The sequence below is a fragment of the Trichechus manatus genome, unplaced genomic scaffold (assembly GCF_000243295.1).
Source record: "Trichechus manatus latirostris isolate Lorelei unplaced genomic scaffold, TriManLat1.0 scaffold00002, whole genome shotgun sequence".
NCBI classification, from domain to species: domain Eukaryota; kingdom Metazoa; phylum Chordata; class Mammalia; order Sirenia; family Trichechidae; genus Trichechus; species Trichechus manatus.
This window is the reverse complement of record NW_004443938.1, coordinates 27,351,221-27,375,036: the sequence shown is the minus strand read 5'-3', so window position 1 is coordinate 27,375,036 and position 23,816 is coordinate 27,351,221. Positions and strand designations below refer to the sequence as shown.

The 23,816-nt window shown below is 38.0% G+C and overlaps 1 protein-coding gene across 12 annotated transcripts in view; it reads left to right on the top strand.

The window, feature by feature from the left end:
* UTRN (utrophin) overlaps positions 1–23,816 on the top strand; it is a 627,344-nt gene that overhangs the window by 583,958 nt on the left and 19,570 nt on the right. For 11 of the 12 annotated variants that reach the window (XM_023729352.1, XM_023729345.1, XM_004368852.2 and 8 more), the window contains 4 exons: positions 3,666–3,802; positions 9,397–9,435; positions 9,649–9,714; positions 10,874–10,939. In XM_023729352.1, coding sequence (XP_023585120.1) covers positions 3,666–3,802; positions 9,397–9,435; positions 9,649–9,714; positions 10,874–10,939 — 308 coding nt within the window. The remainder of the gene's footprint in view (positions 1–3,665; positions 3,803–9,396; positions 9,436–9,648; positions 9,715–10,873; positions 10,940–23,816) is intronic. The other variant, XM_023729357.1, reaches the window with a different exon arrangement.

Genomic DNA, 23,816 nt, shown 5'->3' with positions numbered 1-23,816 from the left:
TTTTAGCCTACTTTGACTGTGAGGAAATAAACTTCTCTTCGTTAAAACCATCCACTTGTGGTATTTCTGTTGTAGCAGCACTAGATGACTAAGACAGATCATAAATACTTAAGTGTACATGGAGGCCTTCTTTTTACATATCTATCATGAAAAGCTTCTTCCCTTTTCACTCATTACCAAGACATTCAGAGTTAACATGTCTATTTAGATGATTTTCTGCAGTTGTGACACTCATTGCAAAAGGTCCGTATATCCTTTGCAATAGGTGATGTATTTTTTTGGCTTTCTTCTCAGTCCCAGGTATGACTTCTTTAAAAATGTCCGTCTTTACTTCCAACTATATTCTGCTTGTTTCTTCTCCTCTTCCTGGAAAGATCTTCCTGGAAAGAACTCCCAAACCATCATCTCGCATAGCAACCCTTTTTCCTCCGTAGAGTGTTGCGTTCTTTTTCTTTCCAATAGTAGCTTGTTTGCTGTACCTCTGCTTTCCATTTGGTGGAGCCCATATCCATATCACTGCAGGTCATGATATACTCTATTCTCAATTATTCAAGAAAAGATTTGGTAATAACACGGGGGCTGTCCTTGATGAACTTTTTTTTTAATTAAGTGAAAATCAATGAATTTTAGAATTCATAAGTAGCTTGGACTTATTCATGTCTCCTTTCTGCCCTGCAGGCCTAGAGATTCAGAAGCTCCCTTAACTGTTTGCTAGAAGCAGACATATTTAGGTACAATGGTAGCAGACAGAAAGTAGCAAAGCTATATAAGGGTTGACTCAGAATTTAGTGGTTTTCAAAAATAATTATATTCTCTTAAGCTTTTGTTTGTAAAACAAGATTGCATGAGTCCTGAGTATACTTGTCAAAGAAGGAAAACATGGAGGGGGTTCAGGGAGCAGGCAGCGGGTAGGCAAATGTACTTAGCACACTCAGCTTAGGTTACTATAGAAAAGATCTCTTTTCACTTTTTTGCAAAGAGATATGAGTGAGGTCTATCTAATTGTAGACTAGGCGGCCCACTAGAAGTCAGAGGATCAAGATCTTAATTCAGTTCTACCCAGATAATGTAAATACTTGAATACATCTTCAGAAGGACCAAAGTTGGTGTCTATAGATCACAAATAGAAACTCAAATTAGTGATAGAGAGTAGAAAACAGGTGTAGAGAAGAGTTCATGAGGTGACATGAGGAAGTGGGGGTCGGGTAGATTTCATCCTGTTTTACACTAGGTGGTTATTTAACCCAATGATCTTGAAATTCTTAAGGAAACTAACATTTTATGTCACTATTAAAAATTTGTTTTTGTTGTGGTGGTTACCTGTCATGGAGTCGGCTACCGACTCATGGCAACCCCACGCACAACAATAGCAGGTTAGACTATTGTGTTCCATAGAGTTTTCAGTGGCTGGTTTTTGGAAGAAGATCGCTAGGCCTTCCTTACTTTCTTCCTAATCCATCTTAGTTTGGAAGCTTCGCTGAAACCTGTTCAACATCATAGCAACACACAAGTCTCTACTGACAAAAGGGTGATGGCTGCATATGACATGCATTGGCTGGCCATCAAACCCAGGTCTCCTGCATAAAAAGCAAGAACTCTACCACTGAGTCACCAATCCCTCATATTAAAAATTGAGTCCAGGTTAAGTAATTGTATGGCTGTATGATTAGGAAAGGACAAAGAAGTGGACAGTGTTCCTCACAAAATAGTCTAGTGTGGTCCTGCTCTTTCACTTACTGCTTCCTGCTTTTCCATACTGGAATATATACATACTGGCTGGTGTGGAACCACTATAGGCTATATATGGCTAATCCTGATTTATTCACGTTAGTTAAGACATTACAATATCCGGAGTGCTTCGTCATCACTAGATTTTTAATAGCATGTTGCAAATTTTTAAGTGACAGGAACCAGCCAATAACATTGCCAAAACTAATTTTATTGTTTGGCCTGATTTTTAAAACATTGGGAAATGAGCTAGTTTTGGTTTATTTTCAACAGAAAATAAAAAAATCATGAAGTAATTGCTGAATATATTTAATGCTGAGTCCTGATGGCAATGTGTGTGGGTTTTTTTTGTTGTTTGTTTATTTATCAAACAAGTTTATTTTCTCACATCTTAGGAGGCTAGAAGTATGAATTCAGGGCTGGAGCTTTAGGGAAGGCTTTGTCATGCTGTTGGCTCTGGGAGAAGGTCTTTGCCTCTTTTCAGCTTCTATTCTTTGGCTCCTTGTTGTATTTCGTTGACATGCCATCTCTTTTCCCCCATCTCTGCTTCCTTCTCCACTTGCTTAATCTTGTTCTTTTATACCTCAGAAGGAGATTGACTTAAGACACAGGATACACTAATACTGCCTCATTAACTTAACAAGGAAAACCCTTTCCCAAGTGAGATTATAACCATATGGGTTAGGATTTACAACACATATTTTTAGAGGACACAATTCAATCCATAACACCCTCTCACTAATAACGTGTGAGAATTCCGTTTTTCCACTTTCTGAGCAACACTTGATATGGTCAGATTTTTTAATATTTACTAGTCTGGTGGGCATGTAATTGTATTTTTTGGTGTTTTGTTTGTTTGTTTTAACATTACATATATACAGAAAATGTACAGTGTTGACTAAATAACTGAGTATAAGCATCAGCACAAAGCTGGTTCACATGAGGCAGAGGTCAAATATATCGCAGTTTCTCCACTATTTCTGACACCAGCCATCCCCCTCATGGCACTGTCTTTCTCTGCTGGGTTCAATAATTTGTTGTAACAGTCACATAGGAAGAAAAGCCTGGCAATCTATAGTTTTGAAAAATCCACTGTTAAAAACCCTATGGAGCCCAGTTCTCTGACACACATGGGGTCCCCATTAGTTGCAGTTAACTCAGTGGCAACTAGTTTTGGTTTCATAGTTTAGTATATGCATTTTTATAGTTTAATTTGATCATTTATAGGTAAATTTTCTTTGTATTCTTTTGTGCTTTAATTCTTTCATTCAACATGTGTTTGTAAGATTCATCCATATTATTGTATGTAGCTTTAGTTTGTACTTCTTTAATGCTGTATGTTTCAGTATATGAGTAAACCACAATTTATTTATCCTTATACTAATTTTTAAAATATTTTATTGTATTTTAGGTGAAAGCTTACACAGCAAGTTAGGTTTCCATTTAACAATTTTTATACAGATTGTTTCCTGACATTGTTACAATTTTTATAATATGTCAGCATTGTCATTATTTCCATTCTGTTTGTTCTGTTTCCATTGGTCTAGCTTCCCTTCCCCTCCTTGCCTTCTCATCTTTGCTTTTGGGTAAATGTTGACCATTTGGTCTCATACAGTTGAGTGTTTAAGGGACTCATTCTTCATGGATGATATTGTTTCTTTTATAAGCCAGTCTGTTATTTGGCTGAAAGGTGACCTCCAGGAGTGGCTTCAGTGCCAAGTTCAAGAGTATCTTAGGGCAATAGTCTTGGTGGCTCCTTTAGTCTCTACTGGTCCAGCAGTGTGTTTTTATGATATTGCATGTTATCCTCCAAAGAAATAAAACTACCAAAATATTTGGCATTTAATGATATCCATTTATATCTGCTCTGATTTGATTATAAGTGGTTATCTCCTTCTATTTTAATGAAACAAGCGTAATTTTTTTCAACATTGTAGACAACATCTGGGGAAGATGTACGAGACTTCACAAAGGTGTTGAAGAACAAGTTCAGGTCAAAGAAATACTTTGCCAAACACCCCCGGCTTGGCTACCTACCAGTTCAGACAGTTCTTGAAGGTGACAACTTAGAGACGTAAGTTTGATTTTAATACTAAATCTTCTGTGAATACTTACATCTGATACCAGCTTTTTTTTGTTATGTTATTGACCCAAGGAAAATTGTTTAATACCAAAAAGATTTGTGTTTTGGTAAAGGCTTTCATTTTAAAAGAGGTAAAAATAAAGTTGGAATCAGTCTTCACAACATGAATTTTTACTATTTGCTTTTGACAATGTTACAGCCAAAATTTCAGGTTTAACCTTGTATGTGTTACTAAACTTTAATGTATGTATTTATCTTGGTCATCCCTGTTCCTTTTAAAAATTATTTTAAAAAATTGTGGAATTAATATGCCTTTTCATTTTTTTATTTCTTTTCCATTTTCTCCCTTTTGGGTGTGTTTAACTATTTCTTGTAGTATGTTTTGTACCTCTTTTTTGCAACTTTTTAATATAAATTTATTCATAATGCTGAGCTATTTGTTGCACATATATATATTTATGTCAAAATCTTATCACAATTTCACATGGCATTTCTGATCTCTTTTTTTCCGTTGAAGATTCAGACAGCAATTTAAGATAGCTTTAAATATTCATGAAGTAGGTGATTCCTTAAAAGTATATAATTTGAGTTAGAATGAAAGAAAAAGAATTTTAAGAACAAACCAGAAGAAATATAAGAAAATTATTTTAAATTACAGAGCAATTGTATAAATCCAAAAACTGAACCCATTGCCGTCTAGTCAATCCGAGTCATAGCAACCCTATAGGACAGAGTAGAACTGCCAGAGTCAAAATAGATATGATTTTAAATCTTTGAATCAGTTTTTAAAATGTCAGTATAAATGTTCCTACCAAGGTAATTTTCTTGTGCTTGAATCTTAGGGAAGTTGAACTTTTATTGCTTATTACCACCAGAATGCCTGGTCATGTAGCATAAAGAAATTCTAGTTAGAGAGGAAAGATATTCTCTCAAATGCTATAGAAGAGAAGTTCCAAGGTGTGAAGTATGAAGTTTTCTACTTTAGACAGTAGAGAATATTGGAGTAAGAAATAGATAAATTGTGTCCAGTGCAATTGTTGTGAAGTCAGGTTTTGTTTAACCTTTAAAATTCATAGGTCACTTTATTTTGTTTATAACAGATAAATAATCAGAGAACAGTAACATTCCAGTGAATTATGACTGTCAGAGTCTCGGAGATGTCAAAACAGAACAATAAACTATTTGGTCTGATCCCCTCCCCTCCCCCCCAATATAAAGCTGTGTAGACCTGGGGCTTTGCTAGATTTATGTGCAAATGCATCTCTTTTATTTGTGGAGCTGCTAAGAAGTAGACTGACCACAGACAAAGCATAACAGATATCTTTATCCTCTATAGGTGAGGTCATATATATGCATATAGAAAGAAATACGCAGATGTATATACAAGTAGATCCATATAAACACATACACTTGTAAAGCATAAGAAAAAATTCATGCTTTTTCGTAACTATGCTTGATAACAAGCTGTATAAAAATGAGACGTTTGCCTTCCTAGTCTTTTTTTTCCATAGCATTCTTTAGAACGGATTTTATTGAATCTATTTCAGTTTAAAGAGAGCGATTCAATTTCTTAAAATCCCTAAAGAAAGGTAGATTTTTGGTCCTTTCTTTGCTCTGGGTATATTTTTGTCCTCTTTACTTCAAAGGGTCATAATGAATGACACATTTGTATTTGTTTTTAGTATTTAATAAATAGTTTAACTGTGCTGAACACTTTATGATAAAGACAAAATTTTACTTTTCTTAGTATCAGATATAATTAACCTTTGGAGTAGCTAACTGCCTGAAGCATAAAATTATCACATGATACTTTAATTCACAGGATAATTTAATAGTTCTGAACTGAGTAATGTACCTTTTACTGTTTTGATGAACCCTTGCCATGTTGTGGCCCAAATGTCTACATCCTTCATATAAATCGTGCAGATAGATCTTTTATACTCATTTTGGACATTTTTAATAGTTTGCCTTTCAATGGCAAAATAATCATTGGCATCAACCAACCATTCTATTCTGAGTGACTCTGTTGAAGTAAAGATTAACGGAAAAGAATTTCACATGATTTGTGCTGTGATTTTGGGGTGTAACTCTGAAAGTGTCTCACCTCATCTAACATGAATTTACCAGCATTTTCAGTAAAAAGAAAACAAAAGAAAGAAAGGAAGGAGTATGAGATTAAACCAGATGCCACAAAGACCCTTATTTTAAAAGATTTGTGAGCTATTGGATCCTATAGGCAGGTTTTCTTCTTTTTTTTAATCCTAGAACGAGCTGTTTGGACTTGGTATAGTTCATTTTTCTGCTGAGCTCTTTCTAGTACAGGGCCACTTAATCTCCTGGTATAACAATTTATGTGAGTGGGTAGTAAAGAATTTGATTTCATTTATTCTCCTATCTGTGGGAGGAGAACATTGGAGAAAAATCAGTGAAGCGGTAAATGTATTGAAGTTATTTATGAAGCTGATTGGAAATTTCTTTTGCTTTTTCCTCTTCCATCCTTGCAAATTGTGATATCTTATCCTCTGTCCAGTAATTACACATGCATGCATGGATGGGACAGGGAGGGTGAAAGAGAAAAGTGAGCTATTACTAAAAAGAGGTAAACAAACCCATGCTAAGGTGTATTCAATTAATTTTATAACGGTTTATGAACGATTTTCTTTTAAATCAAAATAAATGAGTAGGACTTGATTAAAGAGTGTAGCATTGACAATAACCCTGAGAAACTGGCCAAAAAAGTAGCAAAAGTAATTTGAGAGTTGTGATAGATTGTTATTGGCTAAGAAGACAGATTGGTTTCCCTAAAGATTTAAAGAAGTAAAATAAACAACCTTTCCCTGATACTGGTTAAGGTGGAATAGATGATTTTTTCATGATTTTTTTAAGTTCTTACTCTAGCAAGAACCAGCTGATAGTAGGTGTAAATGTGACGGAGAGAATGCTGGGCTGGGAGACAGGAACAGCTAAGTTACACCTGAAAGATTAATAGGGCCAAGTGTTGAGTGTTTGATGGAGGAGGAGGAGAGGGAGAGATTCCAAGCAAGGGAAGCATTTCAAAAGCCTGGAGTTAGATAGTTGCGGGAGTGGGGGTGGAAAGCTGAGAATGGCTGCAAGAAGTGGTATTGGAGAGAATAGTGGAGTCAAGATAACAAAGGGCCTCGTAAGCCAGGAAAAGGCATTTGGAATTTTTCCTGAGAGCAGTGGGGAGCCATAGAAGGTTTATAAACAGGAGACCGCTGGGATCTGACTTACTGTGCTCTGGGGTAAACAGATTCAGGAAGGCAAAAGACCAGAAACATGAGGGCCAGTCTACTGAGAACTTACGACACTAAGAGGGTCATCAAGTCCCTTTAAAAAAGGCTGGGTTATATTCTATATAATATTAAATATATTGAGTGAAGTCTGACTCATTGCTTATTAGTGAATCTGGTGTGATTAAGCGAAGCATTCTATTGAACCTCTACTGGGGAAAGCAAGGATACGCTGCATTATTAAGTCTGGGCTAACACACAGATTGGTCTTATTTTCTTCCCTTTAATCTTAGCTTCTAGCTATTCAGTGAGGGTATTGCCTGTTTTTTTTCCCCCTTCCAGAATTAAGTAAGAAAGCTTATTACTTAACATGTGTTTTTTTCCTACAAATCAAAATAACTCTGATGTCAATGAGGCCTAAAATTTGATCTTTTTATCTTTATTTCTTTTCTTAGAAATTTTATAAAAGTATAAAAAAGCTTCTTTTGAGAAACTCTTCAGTTCAGCTTTCTTCCCCTGCCATTCTTATCTTAGTTCAATGAATCACTTCTGTGCTCACAGAATTAACTTCACAAGAACCAGTCAAGCAGTTTCAAAAAGCTTTTCCAAGTCCTATTAAGATCAAATATACACATTTTTTCCCTTCTGTTTAAAGCTCACAGAAAGTGTTGTATTTCACTTGAATTTTAGAAATAGTCTCTTGAACAGTTACTATTTTTAGAAAGTGTATAGCAAATCATTCACCTGACATTTGACATGCATATTCCAGAGTTAATGGAAAGTAGTGATGCAGAAAGAAAGACTGTTGAACAATGCTATGTTATTTCATTGTTATGTGGTATCTGCTTTATACATGGATAACCAGTTGCTATCGAGGCGATTCTGACTCATGGTGACCCGTGTATGTTAGAGTGGAACTGTGCTCCATAGAGTTTTCAATGGCTGATTTTTTAGAAGTAGATCACCAGGCTTTTCTTCCAGTGTGCCTCTGGGTGGACTTGAACCTCCAACCTTTTGGTTAGCTACCAAGTGTTTTAACCGTTTTCACCACCCTGGGACTCCTTATACATGGATAATTAAGTCAGCTTACTGTATAGATTTCTGGCATGCGGAGAGTGGATACATGCCTGTTTTTGAAAGTAGAACCCAAGAGTCTCTAGTTTTTCATCCCAAAGAAGATGCTCTTCATCTCTTTTTAGTTTTTGCCAAGCAGGGATCAACTTGGGCTTCACAGCAGGCAATAATAGAGATCATTAACTTTTTCTTAAGTGTATGTGTGTATAGTAGAAATAGGAGAATCAAGTAGGTCTGGAATAATTTAAACTTGCCTCTTTGTTTCAATCAGCATGAGCTTTTGCAGGAGGCTGTATTTATTTATTTAAATAGAGAGCTAATTTTCTTTGTACTTTGCAATTTCTGCATAACACCAGTACCTCCCTCAAAAAAAAAAAAAAATGGTTAGAGTTTGAACTAGCCTTTTACATCAGATCATTTGTTTCAGACTGTCTTTCATGGAGCCCTTGGCAGTGCGTGAGGCTGGGAGGTGCTCTAGGACTAGAGTGATAACTAAATGATCAGGCTCCAGGCCCACTTGATTCTGGCAGAACAAGTTTTGGGTTTATCAGTTTCATGCATTGGACTCCTATATATACCATTTTGCAAATATATACCATTTTGCATGAAGAAAGAGTATTGTAATCTAGAGAAGTTGGTTTCAGTTTATTGATGAGCTGAAATGTTTGGTGGAGTGTAGGGAGTGTCGGATTGCATCATTTGTTAAATATACCTGTAGAGACAATACTCACAGTCTTGTGAGACTGAGATACTTTGTGTATATGTGGGTTTCTGTAGAGCACAGTTTCAATTTTTGGATTTAAAATTGAACAAAGACTCAGACAATTTCAATCTTATTTTAGTTCTGCCATCAATATGTAATGCGATCTTTGGTATTTAATTTTTGTTGTCTCTTTGACTCGATTTCCTCTATAGGAAGGCAAAAATTATGATTGCGTCTCCCCTCAGTATAGTATGGAATGTTAAAAATTATTGTACAATGTCAAGCTATTTTAGAGCACTTTGTTTCTTTTTTTTAGTAAGACTGTTGAAAGATGTGTCTGCATCCTGTAATGCCTGTGAAAAGGCCCCTGCAGAACCTTGACTACACAGTATCTTTTCTAGATTAAACCATGACTTGTTACTTTTGATTTCTCCCTGGTGGACCTCACGGCGCCAATCATATGAGTGGAAGCCAATGGAGAGCCCCGCTCCGGACTGCTTTTGTCTTAACTGGCTCTAAAGTGTTTGTTCTGTGACTTTTGTTTCCCTTCTCTGCAGTCCTATCACTCTCATCAGTATGTGGCCAGAGCACTACGAGTGAGTATACACAGCCCCACAAATGTTCTATCTTTGTGATTAGCCTGAGGGTGATTACTAAACTCTCATTCTAAAATAACAGCTCTGCATCCTGGGTAACAATCCTAGTGATTTGTTTGCATGGCAAATTCAGTATTTAATAAGCTAACATTTCTAACAGTAACATCTGCCAACATACGAGCATAAAACTGTTGCTTTGTTTTTCCTTTCCAGCCCCTCTCAGTCTCCTCAGCTGTTTCATGATGATACTCATTCAAGAATAGAGCAGTACGCCACCCGGTAAGGAACTCGGGGAGCAACCCTCCACTGCACTGCCAGCCAGGGTGCATCTTTTTCTGCATTAATCTTATACCATCAAAATACCTTGATAGAAGAAATGTCATTTTGTAGGAGTGGTGACTCCGTTGTATTTGGAATCTGAGCTCTCATCTTCTCTTGTCGTGATTTGCACTTTAACAAACACCTGCTATATATTTTATGAAGAGTAAATCTCAATGGGATGTGATTATCGAGCTCACGAGAAGCCAAACACTATACAAACAAGATTTAGATAATGTAACCCAGTTTCAGTGAATGAAAGTAGGGTTTGAAAGTATTCTCAGTTGATGGTGTGCATATGAATTACAACATGTAATTAAATTTATGCTATTACTTTTTTATAGGGGTTTATTTTAGACTCCCCAAACAATATAAAATAGAAGCCTGTCCTGATGATGGGCACAAACTCTCAGTTAAAGAATTACGTACTAGGCATCTGGGGTGTATAGTAGTAAGCTAGATATTATGTATATAGTGCCTAGCCATGCCTAAAAAGGTTAGTGCAAGCATCATCACAATAGTAACATTTGAAGTGGATCTGTACCCAGCAGAATTTCTGGGGAAAGGCAGGCTTGGGCTGTTGGAAAAACATTTTCAAGTGCATTGAACTGGGAAAGAACATGGCTTGTTAAGGAACTGCACGTAGCAAAGGATAAAGGAGCGAAGAAGGAGAGAAGGGAGGAAGGCTGGAGCCAGATAATGAAGAATCTACATGCTAACAAGTTGGATCCCGTCCTTAGGCAAAGGGGAGCCATGGAAGGTCTTTAAGCCTGAGAGGAACGTAATCAGACTTGCGTGAGAAATTAACTCTTGCTTTAGTGGAAAACAGAGACTGGGGTCAGCAGTGTGAAGGGGAGCTTAGGCCTGGGAGATCAATTAGGAGGCTAGGTCAAGAGTCATGACAACATGGGTGTAAGACAAACGCCTACAAAAAGACAGTGGTGATAGAAATGTAACTCAAAATTAGATGTTGTCTTAATTTTAAAATCTTGTCAGGAGATTTGGGCCTTTCTGTGGCTTGTCAGAATTATGACAATTTAAGAAAGACTGAGGATGTGCTCCCGATTGATCATGCCCTTAGGTGGCCATGTTATCTAACCTCTTTATTTTCATTTTTCAGTCTGGCCCAGATGGAAAGGACCAATGGATCTTTCCTCACTGATAGTAGCTCTACCACAGGAAGTGTGTAAGTAAATCATGAAATTAGCACTGCCTGGGAAAGCTAGTGCTGACATTTATGGCTGTCGGAAATAATCTTCATTGATTATGGCTCTGAATTTTGATCCCAATCAAAATTGATAAGTGTGGTTCCAAAAATGTCCACATAGATTATATGCTTCCAAGCCATGATAATGTAAATTAGATATGTTTATTTATTTGGTTTCATATGAGTTAATGAAAAAATCCTACATTTGCCAACTAACCTGCCTTAGTAAAATCAGGTTGTTTTATTTATAACAGCAAGTATATATACTCATTCCTTTTATCTGATATTTCTTGTTTATTTAATACATGTAATTATATAGAATGCATACCCTTTCTGTAAAATTCTCTCCTCTGCTTACTTTTTCTCTGTAATCCCTGCATTTACCAACATATGACCCACGTATGCTTGGGCATACACTCCTGCCCTGTATTGAAAAGTGTTAACTCACCTACCAATGTTTTATTTTATTAACAACTCGAAAAGCCTCATTGACTTTAGAATACTTTTTTAAAAGCTTTCTAGTCAAATATCTTATCTCTGATTATGCCACTGTTGTATGTCAACTTGATTTTAGAACTTTTCCTTTTTATTTTTTTTGCCATGAAATTAATAGTTTTGATCTTGAATGATGTCTAAAAGACTTTAATAGTATCAAGTTTACTTGATTCATACAGGTTCCTTGTGGTTTGGATTCAGTGGGAAGCTATAAGGCATCCAGGAAAGTTCTAGAAAATAGTACTTGGGTGTTCTAAGACAGACCATGGAGAGAACCAAGTTGAAATACCTTAAGCTCTCTAACCTAGAATGTCTCTTTCAATTTTTTTTTTTAAATTGTTTTATCATTAAACTTATAAACGTTCTCTGGAAATTTTTCAATTTTAAATTTCAAGGATTAGCATGTTAATACTTTAAAATAATACATAGTGATATGAACATCATTATTCATGTACTATGAGAGTGGATCAGTTCTCAAATCAAGATAGTAGAGTATTCGTAATACTTTTTCATATTTAACCTGTTACTATATATTTCATGTAAAGTAGTTGAATGTCTTGAATATCTCCTAAATCAACATAATTTCCACCTAGGTTAACAATAGCCAAATTATAAAATGAAATGAAAAAATAAATATTAAAACCATAATCCTACCTCTTTAAAATGTGTTTATCGTATCCTGTGAAAAAAGTAAAAGTAAGCCTGAAATACAGTATGTCCTATCTTCAAATTAGAATAAACACTATTTACATTCAAATTTAGTTCTAATGTCTAAGAAAATAAAAAATAATCAGATAATTAATAGATAAATACACTTTAATACAGTGAAACATGTGAGAGCCAGAACTCAACAGTACTACCTTACTTTTCCTGGTCTCGCAAGTTTGCTGCCTTTGACAGGGTATAGTCTAGCCACTTTTCTGTCACTCTCTATTAGTGGAAAATATTTGAGTTTTCCTTCTCTTCACATTCAGTGAAGTTATTTTCTTGGCCATGATGAGAGAAATTAAACCACAGAAATCAGCAATTACTATTAATCAGGGTGTTTGTTTTTTTTTGGTGGGGGAGAGCATGTGGTTAAACATTTACCAGCTCACCACTGCCATGCACCCAGTACTGTGATAGGTCTCGAGGTGTAGATGTTGTCCTCATGAATCTTATAGGCTATAGGGGACATGGATGAGTGCCCCTATAGGGGAAGAAACAGGGTCAGGACATCTATGGTAGAAAGAATAATGACCCCCCCGCCACCACAAAGATGTTCACATCCTAATCCCTGAAAACTGTGAATATGTTAACTTTCATGGCAGAAGGGACTTTTCAGATGTGATTAATGATCTTGAGATGGAGAGATTATCTTGGATTATCTGGGTGGGCCCAATGTAATCACAGAGATCCTTGTGAGAGGGAGGCAGGAGGATCAGAGTCAGAGCAGGAGATGTGATGATGGGAGCAGAGATCAAAGAGAGAGATTTGCAGATGCTACGCTGCTGGCTTTGAAGATAGAGGAATGTAGGTGGCCTCTAGGAGCTAAAAAAGGCAAGGAAACGGATTCTTCCCTAGAGCTTCCAGAAAGTATGCAGCCCTGTTGACGCCTTGCTTTTAGAACTTCTGACTTCCAGAACTATAAGATAATAGCTTTCTATTGTTTTAAGGCACTCCTTTTGTGGCAATTTGTTACAGAGGCAATAGGAAACTAATAAAACATCCAACCAACAGATCCAGAGCAGTTTAAATGGAACTAAAATGGAGCTGGGTCATGAAACAGGAGATGAGGAGTGCCAAGGGATACAGCTGTAGAGGTAAACAGGGGTCAGACCACAGACTCCTGTCAAGGAGGTGAAACGTTATCTTAATAGTAGTAGGGGCCCTTGGTAGATTTTGAGGAGGAAGAATGAAGGTCATAGTTGTTCTTGGAAAGGCCACTTGAGCTGTTTTGGAATGTGGAGCATACTGGGAGTATTTCAAGACTGGAGTCCAGAGACCATTAAGGATGCAGTTGCCATAATCCTGGTGAGACAAGTTTGTAGCATCTCTTTGGAAAGGAGCACTGGGGACAGAGTGAAGCGGACAGATTCAAGACCTATTTTACAGGTAAAAATCAACAGCACTTGGTGATTAGGTGTGGACAGAATAAGGGAAAAGGGAGTAGTTAGGAATGATTAAAAGGAACCCTGGTGGCACGATCAAGTACTGGGCTGCTAACTGAAAGGTTGATGCTTCACAGCCTCCAGCAGCTCCTTGGTAGAAAGACCTGGTGATCTGTTGCTGCAAAGATTACAGCCTAGGAAACCCTGTGGAGGCAGTTCTACTCTGTCACATAAAGTCACTATGAGTTGAAATCAACTCAGTGGCACCTAACAACAACAATAATAACAACAAAGAATATTAAAAATATTAATGTAATGTCTGGGGCAAATATGTGATTAGTATTATCCCATTTCCTAAAATGAGAAATAACAAAAGGAGCAGGTTGCTGTGAAGGCACAGAGCAAGGAGGTATTGTAGTAACAGTTTCTTTATTCTTACCAATTTATACCTGTTTCTTTTGATCATATTGCAAATTTAGACACAGAACCCAAGTAGAATTCATACATGAAAACTGAACTGTATAAGCCATTAAAGAGAAATTGGTTTCCAGTGGCTACTACATTAATATTTTCTCAACGAACATGTTTATAAACCTTGTTTTGGGAGGTTCTTTGCTCTTCCACAGTTTGAGTTACTGAGCGCGCTGGGGTTCTTTTCACGTTATCATGCAGTGATTCTGCCATCCCGGTGAGAGTGCTGACAAGGAGTCTGAATCATTGACACACACCCCTGGGCCTAAAAATCAGTTCATATTCTCTGAACCATAAGTTTTCTATAGCCGTCCTCAAGAAATTAGTAAATAATTAGCTGAAGGACAAAGATAGACTGTTGACTTGGAATGCTCACTTTTTCTCCCTGAAATGTATCATATTTATTTATTTAAACATTTCCATTTCAGTCAGTGAAGGCATGTTGCTAAAGTAAATACTTCAGTATCACCATACGGTTTCAACAGTTTCTCATGACTGTCTTCTTCTGACTTGGTAATAGCTTTACATTATGTGTCCATCTTTTTCTCTTTCCTTTTCTTTTCAGCCAAGTGAAACAACTGTTTTTTAACTTATCCAAGGGAGAATCTATTGTTTAGCTAGTTGAGGGGCGAGGGCGTCTTACTTGTATAGCCGAGTACCATCTTTCCTCCGACTTCAGGTCATCCTTCTTTAGTATATTTAGGAAGACGCCATTGGTTGCATATTGCTCATTCCCAAATTGCCTCTGTGACAACAGATTCCCGACGTAGGTGTCCCTCCCTCCTCTGCTGTGGGTCCTTCTTCACTTTGCCGCTGCGTCAATGGTGGCAGCCTGGACACATGGGCCACTTTCCCCTCAAATGGATGCCATCACCTCTATAAGCACCTTCTTGAAGAACAGAGCAGTATAGAGCTGACTGCATCTCCCATATGGCGTATTCCTCCCTTACCCCCACATACCAATACAGTTAGATGTGTGGGCATAGTAGACTCCCTTGAGAGTGGTAGAAAATTAAAGAGAGAAAATATTTTAAACTATTTGCAAAAAAAAAAAAAGTATATTATTGTATCACCTAAGGCAGATTTTGGAATCCCTGGGTGGTGTAAACAGTTAACGCACCTAACAGCTAACCAAAAGGTTGGTGGTTCAAGTCCACCCAGTGACACCTGAGAAGAAAGTCCTGGTGATCTACTTCCAAAAAGTCAACTATTGAAAACTCTGTGGAGCACAGTTCTCCTCTGACAACGTGGGTTTGCCATGAGTCGGAGTCGACTCTTCCAAAGTAGTGATATATGAGATTATTATAAGTGCAACATAATCCCCCCAAAAACCCAAACCTGTTGCTATCGAGTTGATTCCGACTCATAGCGACCCTATAGGACAGAGTAGAACTGCTCCATAGGATTTCCAAGGAGCGCCTGGTGGATTCGAACTGCTGACCTTTTGGTTAGCAGCTGTAGCTTTTAACCACTACACCACCAGGGTTTCCAAGTGCAACATAAATTATTTTTTATTTTTAATAATTATATATTTAGTTTCATATGTATTAGAAAAATATATAACATACACATCAAACCAGTGGTTTTATGGATATTATTGATTAGAATGAAACAAGTAAAAATTGTTTTTGTTGTTGTTAAGTGCTGTTGAGGTTCCAACTCATAGTGACCCTATATACAATAGAATGAAACCCTGTCTAGTCCTCTGTCATCCTCACTATCTTTGTTTGAGCCTATTGTTGCAGCCACTGTGTCTGTCCATCTCACTGAGGTTCTTCCTTTTTTTCACTGACCCTCTACTTTACCAAGCTTGATGTCCTTCTCCAGGGACTAGTCCCTCCTGATAAAGTGTCCAAAGTATGTGAGACAGAGTCTTGTCATCTTCATTTCTAAGGAGCACTCTGGCTGTACTCCTTCCAAAACAGATTTGTTCGTTCTTCTGGTCATCCATGGTATATATTCAGTATTTTTCTCCAATATCATAATCCAAATGCATCAGTTCTTCTTCGGTCTTCCTTATTCATTGTCCTGCTTTCACAGACACATAAGGTTGTTGAAAATACCACGGCTTAGGTCAGGCGCACCTTAGTCTTCAAGGTGACATCTTTGTTTTTTAGCACTTTAAGGATATCTTTTGCAGATTTGCCCAATGCAGTACATCATTTGATTTCTTAACTGCTGCTTCATGGGCGTTGATTGAAGTAAAATGAAATTCTTGACAACCTCAATATTTTCTCCTTTTATCATGATGTTGCTTATTGACCCAGTTGTGAGGAATTTTGTTTTCTTTGTATTGAGGTGTATTCCATACTGAAGGCTGTGATCTTTGATCTTCATCAGTAAGTGCTTCAAGTCCTCTTCACTTTCAGCGAGTAGGGTTGTGTCATCTGCATATCACAGGTTATTAATGAGTTTGCCTCCAATCCTGATGCTGCATTCTTCTTCATATAGTCTAGCTTCTCAGATTATGTGTTCAGCATACAGATTGAATAAGTGTGGTAAAAGGATATAACTCTGACACACACCTTTCTTGATTTTAAACCATGCATTATCCCCTTGTTTTGTTCGAACAACTGCCTCTTGGTCTATGTACAGGTTCCACATGATCAGAAGTAAGTGATCTGGAATTTCTGTTCTTTGCAACATTATCCATAATGTGTTATGATACACACAGTCGAATGCCTTTGCATAGTCAAAAAACACAGGTAAACATCTTCCTGGTATTCTCTGCTGCCAGCCAAGATCCATCTGACATCAGCAATGATATCCCTGGTTCCACATCCTCTTCTTAATCTGGCTTGAATTTCCAGCAGTTCTGTGTCAATGTACTCCTGCAGCCGTTTTTTAAATTATCTTCAGCATAATTTTACTTGCATGCGATATTAATGATATTGTTCAATAATTTCCACATTCAGTTGGATCACCTTTCTTTAGAATGGGCACATATATGGATCTCTTCCAGTCAGTTGGCCAGGTAGCAGTCTTCCAGTTTTCTTGGCATAGATGAGTGTGCTCTTCCAGCATTGCATCCTTTTGTTGAAACACCTCAGTTGGTATTCAGTCAGTTCCTGGAGACTTGTTTTTCACCAGTGGCTTCAGTGCAGCATGGACTTCTTCCTTCAGTACCTTCAGTTCTTGATCATATGCTACCTCCTAAAATGGTTGAATACTGACCAGTTCTTTTTGGTACAGTGACTCTGTATTCCTTTCATCTTCTTTTGATGTTTCTTGCATCGTTCAATTTTTTGTCATAGAATCCTTCAAAATTGCAACACGAGGCTTGACTTTTTTCTTCTGTTCTTTCAGATTGAGAAATACCAAGTATTCTTTGCTTTTGCTTTTCTAACTCTAAGTCTTTCTTTGCACATTTCATTATAATACATTACTTTGTCTTGTCGAGCCACCCTTTGAAATCTTCTCTTCAGCTCTTTACGTGATCATTTCTTCCTATCCTTTAGCTACTCTACATTCAAGAGTAAGTCAGTCTTTTCTGGCATCCATTTTGGTCTTTTTTTTTTTCTTTTTTCTTTTCTGTATTTTTAATGACCTTTTGCTTTCTTTATGTATGATGTCCTTGATGTTATCCTGTAACTTGCCTGGTCTTCAGTCATTAGCGTTTGATGCACGAAATTTATTCTTGGGATAGTCTCTTTATTCACATGGGATATACTCAAGGTCATACTTTGGCTGTCATGGACTTGTTTTAATTTATTTTCTTCAGCTTCAACTTGAACTTGCATAAGAGCAATTGATGGTCTGTTCTACAGTCAGCCCCTGGGCTTGTTTTAAAGTCAATTAAAAACATTTGATGATACTGAGTTTCTCCATCGTATCTTTCCACAGATGTAGTTGATTTGATTCCTGTGTATTCCATCAGGCGAGGTCCATGGGTATAGTCGCCATTTATGTTGTTGAGAAAAGATATTTACAATGAAGAAGTCATTGGTCTTGCAAAATTCTTTCATGTGATCTCCAACATCATTTCTATCACCAAGGCCATGTTTTCCAACTACCGGTCCTTCTTCTTTGTTTCCGACTTTTGCATTCCAGTTACCAGTAATTATCAATGCATCTTGATCGCGTATCTGATCAATTTCAGACTGCAGAAATTGTTAAAAATCTTCAATTTCTTCATCTTTGGCCTTAGTGGTTGGTGTGTAAATTTGAATAATAGTCATATTAACTGGTCTTTCTTATAGGTGTCTGAGTATTATCCTATCACTGACAGCATTGTGCTTCAGGATAGATCTTGGAATGTTCTTTTTGATGATGAATGAGATGCCATTCTTTTTCAATTTGTCATTCCTGGCATAGTAGACCATGTGATTGTTTGATTCAAAATGGCCAGTACCAGTCCGTTTCAGCTCACTAATGCCTAGGGTATTGATCTTTATGCATTCCATTTCATTTTTGACAGCTTCCAGTTTTCCTTGTTTCGTACTTCATACATTCCACTTTCTGATTAATAATGAATGTTTGCAGCTGTTTCTTCTCAATTTAAGTCATGCCACATCAGCAAATGAAGGTCCCCAAGTTTTACTCCATCCATGTCATAAAGTTTGACTCTACTTTGAGGAGGTAGCTCTTCCCCAGTTGTATTCTGAGTGCCTTCCAACCTGAGAGTCTCATCTTCTGGCACTGTATCTGACAATGTTATGCCATTATCCATAATATTTCCACTGGCCAGTCACTTCAGAAGTAGAATGCCAGGTCTCTCTTCTCAGTCTGTCTTAGTCTGGAAGCTCCAATGAAACCTACCATGGGTGACCCTACTGGTATTTGAAATACTAGTGGCATAGCTTATAGCATCACACAAGCCACCACAGTATGACAAACTGACAGACTAATGTGGAAGTAAAAATTAGAGTGTCCGAATTTAAAGTCAATTAAAAACATTTGATAAGTAATACTACAGATGGTATATAGATATGTCATCATCTAGAAGGGTGGCTTGAAGGTTAGTAAAGTTTGGGAAATATGGTTTTATGTGTAAAGCACCCAAGATATTTAACGTATCACAGCAGAATCTGCCCTTTTGGGTAGATATTTTCACTCTTGAGTCCTGCCTGTCTGAGGAAGTTTTCTTTTTATACTCTAGGAATGCTCACGTTTCACTTAGAAGAACCATTTCCTACCCAGAGGTCTCACCCAGAATTCATCCCCAGTACTAGGCTGGGTGTTTAATGCCGCTGAGCTCCAGCAGGACAGTTGGTGGTGGCCTTGGGTACTCCCAGGTCTACAAAGGTGTACATCATGTTTGCAAGACTGCCAAGTCTGAGTGCCGTCAGAGCCTGTGTAGCAGTAGAAGATTCCCCTCCTAACTCTTAGGTCTGCCAAACTAGTTACAGGGGGAAGTTGCATGCATACACGTGCGCGTGCACACACTCCCCATGGACACACATCAGTTGTATGTTATATTGATGGGTATAGTGATACCTCAAGGAGGTGGAAACACATTTTTCTAACTACCCCCAAATTTTCAAGGCTGTTCCTTGCACAAAAGTCAGGCTGCAGAGTTACGTTGGTGGCTTTTCTTCCTTCCTCAGGCCACCACCTTTACCCTCAAGTTTCCTGGGAAAAAGAAACCAGCCTATGACAGAGCCCATCCAGTTGACTCTGACAATCATACAAGACCCTGCAGAGGTTTTGAGGTTCACATTTGTAAGGAGCTGTTTAATTTCTTAGAGAAGGGCCATTGGTCTCCCTACAAACTCCCCCCAAAAATCAATCTCTCTCCCCCTCTCTTCCTTTTCTCCTCTCTCTCTCTCCCTGCCCCCCTTTCTCCCTCTCCCTCCCTCTTCCTCTCTTGAAAAGTGGTGTTCACTTCTCTAGTCACATTTGTATTTAAACCTTCAGTGTTAGGTTGAATTAACCACGCCAACCTTGCATTCTATCACATTTTTCTTTCAAAGAACTGAACTCACGTCAGCCTACTTTATCACCATCACGTTTAGATAATACACATGTACTACTATGAGGGGAAGGGTGTTGATTCAGTCTGGCAAAGGATATGTAAGTGTTCTGGGAAATACAGAGTCCAAAATAACTGGAAAAATTCCATGTCTGTCTGCCGAGAGGTGGTTTACTGTGTTCACTCAGGTTTTTACTTTCTCGTTGTCTCTTGCCAGCTCGTGCTATAATATTAAAAAGAAAAACCATTACCCTTTGTAATCCTCATCTTTCCTTCTACTCCTCACCTACCTACTGCCCTTTTTTCCTATGGATAGAGCCTTATGGTAAGGATAATTCTTATGTCCTTTGGGCTCATGGTCCTCTGCAGGATTTGTGTGGGAAGGGTTAGGAAATGAGCTCCCCCTGTTTCTTTGGCTCCCCTGCTGTGTTTCGCATCCAGTAATTTTGCATCTTGGATCATAGGCTATAAGGAGAAACATTCACCATTCTGAACAAGCCTCTGCTGTTCCTTCTTTGCTTTCAGCATGGATCAAAGCTTACCTGTTTCTTGCTGGACTTTATTGTAGCAGCAGGAAATATGGAGCACACTCTACCACCCTGCCCATTTCCCAGAAGTTTCCTAAAGCTCCCACATTGGTAGGGTGTCATGGTGTAATCTCACGATACAGTACACCAAGAAAAACAAATTCATTGCTGTCGAGTCGATTCCAACTCATATTGACCCCCTATGTGTCAGACTAGAACTGTGCTCTATAGGGTTTTCTTGGTTCTAATCTTTATGGAAGCAGATCAGAAGCGTGCCTTTCTTCCGCAGTGCCATTGGGAGAGTTCGAACTGCCAACCTTTAGGTTAGTAGTTGAGAGCAAACCGTTTATGCCACCCAGGGACCTCATGATATATTAGATGATAGTTTTCAATACTGCCCACCAGTACTGGTAGCTTGTGAACGAGGGGTAGGTGGCTGCTCATGGCAGCCTTGGCTCTTCCGCTTTACTCCCAGGTCTGTGTCTTGAGGCAGTCAATATCCAGGTATTAGCAAATTTTTTTTTTTTTTTGGGAAAAGATTAAAAACCAACTCAAAGTACCATATGCAAAAAATGGTGTTAAGTTAGCAAATTTCTCTAATACTTGTTGGAATGTGTCTCTTTCTTGAATTCCCCACTTTATCCCTAGGCCCTCTTGAGTTGAGGTTTTTGTTATTCTGCGCTGAGCCATGTAGAAAATTATTAGCTCTCTCATTAATAATAATGGTGGTGATGACAGAAACAGCTACCACCTCCACCTTTATACAGGGCCCGCCGTGAGTCAGAAACTGTTCTAAGCACTTTCTACATCTTAGTTTATTTAATCTTTACAGAAACTGTTTGAGATGATACTGTTGTGACCATCATTTTACAGAGAAGTAGATGGAGGCCCTTCGAGGTTAAGGCGCTTGCCCTCGGTCTCATGGTCAGTAAGCAGCATAGATGGGGTTCAGACCCAGACAGACTTGAACTTGTCATTCTCTCTAAGTTATCCAAGGTCTTTTTAGTCATTTGTGTCTATGGAACCTGCAGTCCAGCTTTGCATTTGCGTATTCCTTCTTCCCTCAAATTGGTCTATGGAATCAATTCCCTGGTCCCCCATAGCTTTTATCTTGAGAGAAGCTGGTGAATTAGTAGTTCACCTCCAGGTGTCAAGGTGTCATGGGTTGCTACTTCCCTAGGCTAGAATATGACCCAGCCTCATGGCTTCTCTCCCTACGTAGGCCCAATTCTCAATACTCCCCATTTCCCTGAGAGTCCAGCTCTGGATCATTTACATGGGCATTGATTTTAAGGATACAGAGTACCTTTAAAGAAGAGTTGTGAGCAGTCACACCTCAGGAAGGGACACGACCCAGGACAGTCCTGGGGAATCTCAGGAGCAGGAATTCATGGATAGTACCTGAGGGAGGCCATTGCCATTAGGATGTCCCACTCCATCTGCCCTGTGCCCTTGTGTGGCACTGTTTTACATGCAAGGATGAGATTGCAAGGCTGGCTGTGGTTTACACCGGCATTGCTGGTTGCAACCCTGAAGCCTACAGCAGAGCAGTCCTTAAAAGGAAAGAAATTATTGTTATTTTTATTTATGTCTTGCCTACTTTTAAAAGGTCATTGAATGAATCACAGTTCTTTTGTCATATGATATGCATTCATTTTGTAATCAAGATAGTAGTTACTACGTGTGACATAAATACAGTATAATAATATGCCATCTAATGGTATTTTGTTGGTGCAGACTTAAATTTTTGTGCCATTATTCTATTTTAGTACTAGACACACCTTTGACATTTAATGGTCCTAATATGGAACCTTATGTACTATCTGTATTTTAAAAGTACTCTTGATAGTAACTATATATAATTAAGAACTTGAATGTATGTATTTTTATATTTAACTTGTAGGCCTAATAATCTGTGAGAAACACTTTAAAATTGCATGTTATACATAAATGATTTCTCAGTTATTACTTTTGTTAATGTGGCCTTAATTTCCTTCCAGATACCTTAATGAAAGAATGTAATGATAATGGCAATGATGATAAAAACAATAATATTTAAAACCCCATCAACTTCCTCCTTCCAAATTCGATCTATGAAATGTTGACAACAAAATTCTTCTCAATTCTAATTTCAACTGGTTTGTATCTATATTTGTTTCACTGTAAATAATCAGTCCCCAAATCTTTAAAACAGAATTTTAGTTGGTGTTGATATTGAGCATTATGTATAATCTCTGAGATCAGGTGCTGGCATAGATGTTCTAAGGGCGTGGTGTGATACAGGAGGTCAGGGACCTGCCAGGTAGCTTATACCAGTTGTCACATTGCATTGATCTGATTCATGGTGACCCCGTTTGCGTCAGAATAGAACTGTGCTCTATAGGGTTTTCAATAGCTGATTTTTTGGAAGTCGATTGCCAGGCCTTTATTTCTGGGTGGACTTGAACCGCCAGCCTTTAAGTTGGCAGCTGGCACATTAACTGTCCCACCCAGGGACTCCAAGTTCTTCAAAGCTAGCATATAATTAATTGTTTTTAACCAATATGAGAATCAATTTACATTATATTTATTGTAACAGCGGAGTTTGTCATCTCCTTTTATTCTTTCTGCTTTACATTATCTTGCTGGCTCGCTCTTTCTTTTGCTATCTGAATGAAGAGCTTTCTTTGCCCGTACATATGAATGACCCCTTGGCTAGGTTAGAACCCTGAACATTCCTCCATTGTCTTTCGACATTGAATACTAAGAAGAGGTAGGACGCTAAACCTTTTTCTCCTTTTGCAAATGGTTTACTATTTTGTTTTGATTTTTGGCTGGCTGCTTGTGATGCTTTTTCTGTCCTTAAAATGTAAAAATTTCACTGGGATACCTATGAATGTTTTTCTTCTGTTATTATGATTTGGGGGCGGGGGGGTTACTCAATCTTCTACTCATCTTTTTTAGCCTGAAAATATGTACAAAAAGGTTCCACTGTACTCTTCAACTTTGCTATTACTTTATTTTATATCTACTATATCCTTTTACTGTGTCCGTTTGTTCTGCCCATATGGGAGATGTGTACTTTTTATTCTTTCTCATTATTGCCTCTCTCTCTGTGTGAAATCGGCGAGGTGTCTTCAGGCATCACTGACATAGAGTGTGGAGATCCGTAGTAGCTAAGTGGGATCCCAGCAGTATTGCCCCATTAGCCTTATAGCCTGCTTCTTCCCTTCCCAAAACAGTCAGGTTTGGGGCCTTGGCCATTTAGCACCTATCAGGAAAATAACACCCCACCCCCATACACACACACACCTGCCTGATTTTCTACTTGATTTAGTTACATGGGAAACCAGGAGCTTTTAGATATGCTGTCAAAGGCTGTT